At 35.8% G+C, this 3,550-nt stretch overlaps 1 protein-coding gene across 3 annotated transcripts in view; it reads right to left on the bottom strand.

Moving 5' to 3' along the window:
• The window catches only part of LOC110291010 (pancreatic alpha-amylase-like), a 9,755-nt gene that overhangs the window by 5,137 nt on the left and 1,068 nt on the right, over window positions 1–3,550 (bottom strand). The window contains exons 3-4 of one of the 3 annotated variants that reach the window (XM_021157950.1): window positions 2,372–2,560; window positions 1,403–1,633 (exon numbers count right to left, since the gene is read on the bottom strand). In XM_021157950.1, coding sequence (XP_021013609.1) covers window positions 1,403–1,633; window positions 2,372–2,560 — 420 coding nt within the window. The remainder of the gene's footprint in view (window positions 1–1,402; window positions 1,634–2,371; window positions 2,561–3,550) is intronic. The other 2 variants (XM_021157951.1, XM_021157952.1) reach the window with 2 other exon arrangements.

Below are 3,550 nucleotides of genomic sequence, written 5' to 3' on the forward strand. Positions count from 1 at the left end.
GGGGGACTTTTGGGATAGCATTGGAAATGTAATTGAGGAAAATATGTAATAAAAAATATTAAAAATTAAAAAAAAAGAAATTTGAGACAGAAAGGTGTCATCCTCAGTGCACTTCAAGTGACAGCATTGCTGAAGAAAAGGGGTCATCCATTTGCTTAAACACCTACAAATGCTAATAACATGAAACAAAACTCAAAATCAGAAAAATTAACTTGAGACAATAAGCATTATGACTTCTCTGTGTTGGAAAATGAAATCTTTGAATATAAGAGATGGATTAATGAAGATATAACTGCCTTGAAACACTATGGCTGATGCCAAGAAAGGCTTGCTTACAAGAGCCCGGCATAACTATCCTCTGAGAGGCTCTGCCAGCTCCTGACTAATACAGATGCAAATATTCACAGCCAACCATTGGACTGAGCCCAGGGACACCAAAGGAAGAGTTAAGGGAAGGACTGAAGGAGCTGAAATGGAATTTGCAACCCCATAGGAAGAACAACAATATCAACTAACCAGACCCCCAAGCCCTCCCAGGTACTAAACCATCAAAAAAAAAAAAAAAAAGTATATGGGATGGGTCCATGGCTCCAGGTACATATGTAGCAGAGGACTGCCTTATCTGGAATCAGTGGGAGGGGAGATCTTTGGTTTTGTGAGGCTTTATGTCCCAGTGTAGGGGGATGGTAGAGGGTTGATGCTGGAGTAGGGGGGGAGAACCCCCCTTAAAGGCAAAGGGGAGGGAGATGGGATGAGAGGTTTTGGGAGGGGACATAAGGAAGGGGGACAACATTTGAAATGTAAATAAATAAAATAACCAAGTTTTAAAAAATAATTAAATGTGGTGTTTCTGATTAACAACATTTGTACTTTTAAGGACAGAATGAAAAGTCTACATGTAACTGTGTTATTAACCTACATTATAATTACATGCTTAGAGAAATCCAATATATTTAAAGAAAATCCCATGGAGCTTTAAATCCTATGCAAAGAACTATAGAAAATAGAGGAATAGTGGGTACAGGGAGTCTTCCTGAGGGAAGAGCACAACTGGTGGTCTAGTACCAACAAGTCAACCTTTAAAGCATACATATGTGAAGAAATATCTGAGCTGAATTACTTACATATGAAGCACTATGAACTATATCAGTGTTATGTGTCTGAGTACATACACAAATGTATCTGTTTATATATATAATTATATATATACACATATGTATAAATTTGTACGTACACATGTACACATATACATATAATAACAGTAAGTAAAAACAGAGAGCATGAACTTAAAGGAAAGTATGGAGGGTAGGTACATGGAAGTATGTGGAGGTATGAAAGGGAAGGAAGAAACACTGTAATTAAACAATAATATCAAAATTTTTAAAATTATATATTGGTCTACCTCTTGGAAAATAAAAGGTCTGCTTCCTTGGGAGAACCATTTTGTATTGAGATTATGCAGTTTGTCCAAAACTGCCTTTATGTCTCCAGGCCACATGTGCTTAGCAGCATCAAGTCTGAACCCTGCTACACCAATGTCAATGAGATGGTTCATATAGTCAGCCACCTTGGTACGAACATAATCTTTCTCAAGTGCAAGATCCAGAAGGCCAGACAGACGACAATTTCTGACCTGTTGGAAAAAAATGATTGATTTATAAAATGTCATTTCTGCCTGAGAATTTATTTCCTCATTCAGCCATTTACACATTTATCAATAGCAAAATTTTATATGGGTTTTAATTGGGACATGGAATGTATTCATGTTCTAATGTGGATGCAAACTATTTTTTGCTGTTGTAAATATAAAGAATATCAGACATTAAAATAGATGAGTATCTTAGTTGGCCTATTTTCATTTCTGAGACTCCCTCTTGTTTTTCTCAGTCTCTGTCTCTGTCTCTGTCTCTGTCTCTCTCTCTCTCTCTCTCTCTCTCTCTCGTTCTCTCCACATTTCCTTCTCCATTTCTCTTTTATTCTTCCATCATTTCTCTTTATTTTACATAGGTGAAAAAATCAAAGCCAAGAAGTAACTCATATTAAGTACACTGCTACAAAATGGAGACTGTAAGTCAGTCTCTGAAAATTGTTTCTATATATGATTTGTATTTCTAATGATTTCCATTTTATCATATTATATAATTGATTAAAACACGCTTTTTCAGACACATTTTCAAGAAAGCATTTCTCCCTTTATCATTACCTTAGTGTATCCTTACAAAATAATGTAAAAATAATACAGGACATTTTCCTTTCTATTATTTAGCATTCTGTATTAGTAGAATTCTTTTTTCCTGTATCCAATAGCATTTCATAAATTTCTGTGCATATGTAGAAACATATTCTTTATTTCCATCATTTCTCTCATTACCTGATAAGCATCATTGTAGTTATTAATTTCTCCATTACATTTATTATCGTTAAAGTCCCAAGCAGAGTATGGAACTGCTGGGAATTCCCTGTTATTTGGATTGAGGTAACTTCCACAGGTACTGCTTGTTCCTGCAGGATTGCCTGAGCCACACATGTGGTTAATGACAGCATCCACATAAATACGGACCTAACAAAGAAAAATGCATACTTCAGTTGTACTCAAAAAAAACTGTAGTTACATTGCAATCTCACAGCAAATCTCCAAAACTTTTCACCTGATGCTTTGTAGTTTCACTTTAGAAAAGTGAGTCAAGTGAAAAAGGAAACTGCTGTGAAATAAGATCAACTATAGTCATTATACATGGAAAAAGATATAGAGCTCTTAAGAAAGAAACAGACACTACCAGAGCTACAAACAAAAGTTCTGTTTTGACAATGTAGGGCAAGGTATAAATTTGAGACTATTGTATTTGACATTTTACAGGGTTACAAGGAGATAGATCGTAGCTTAATTTATACACTACATGGCTAAAGACGAAAGGAAACGTACAGATCTCTTCATTATAGAACAAAGCAGATATTTACCACCTAAAATAATGATAGGGTAAGAAAACCTAAAAATTGTGGTTAGAAAACGACTTAATCTTCACATATCAATCAGTGCCCACAAAAATACTTTAGGATGATTTAACATTTATTAATTTTAAAAGTCAACATTTTACTTTATGAGTTCTATTCCTTCAACTTCAAAAGGTATGTTATTCAAGGATTTCAACAACCAGACCCCCCAGAGTTCCCAGGGACTAAACCACCAACCAAGGAGTACTCATGGAGGGACCCATGGATCCATCCACATATGTAGCAGGCGATGGCCTTGTCCTTGTAGGGCATCAATAAGAGAAGAGGCCCTTGGTCCTCTGAAGGCTCAATACCCCAGTGTAGGAAAATTCGGGAGCAGAGATGGAGGAGTAGGTGGGTGAGTGGGTGGGGGAACACCCTGGTAGAAGCAGGGGCAAAGGGATGAGATAGGGGGTTTCTTGGGGGGGGGTACGGGAAAGGGGATAATATTTGAAATGTAAATTTAAAAAATCCAATAAAAAGTTGACAATAAGATAAAAGTGTATTTTCTTTTTTTTTTTTCTTTATATATATATATATATATATATATAATGAGAAG

The sequence above is a fragment of the Mus caroli genome, chromosome 3, assembly GCF_900094665.2.
Source record: "Mus caroli chromosome 3, CAROLI_EIJ_v1.1, whole genome shotgun sequence".
Taxonomy (NCBI): Eukaryota; Metazoa; Chordata; class Mammalia; order Rodentia; family Muridae; genus Mus; species Mus caroli.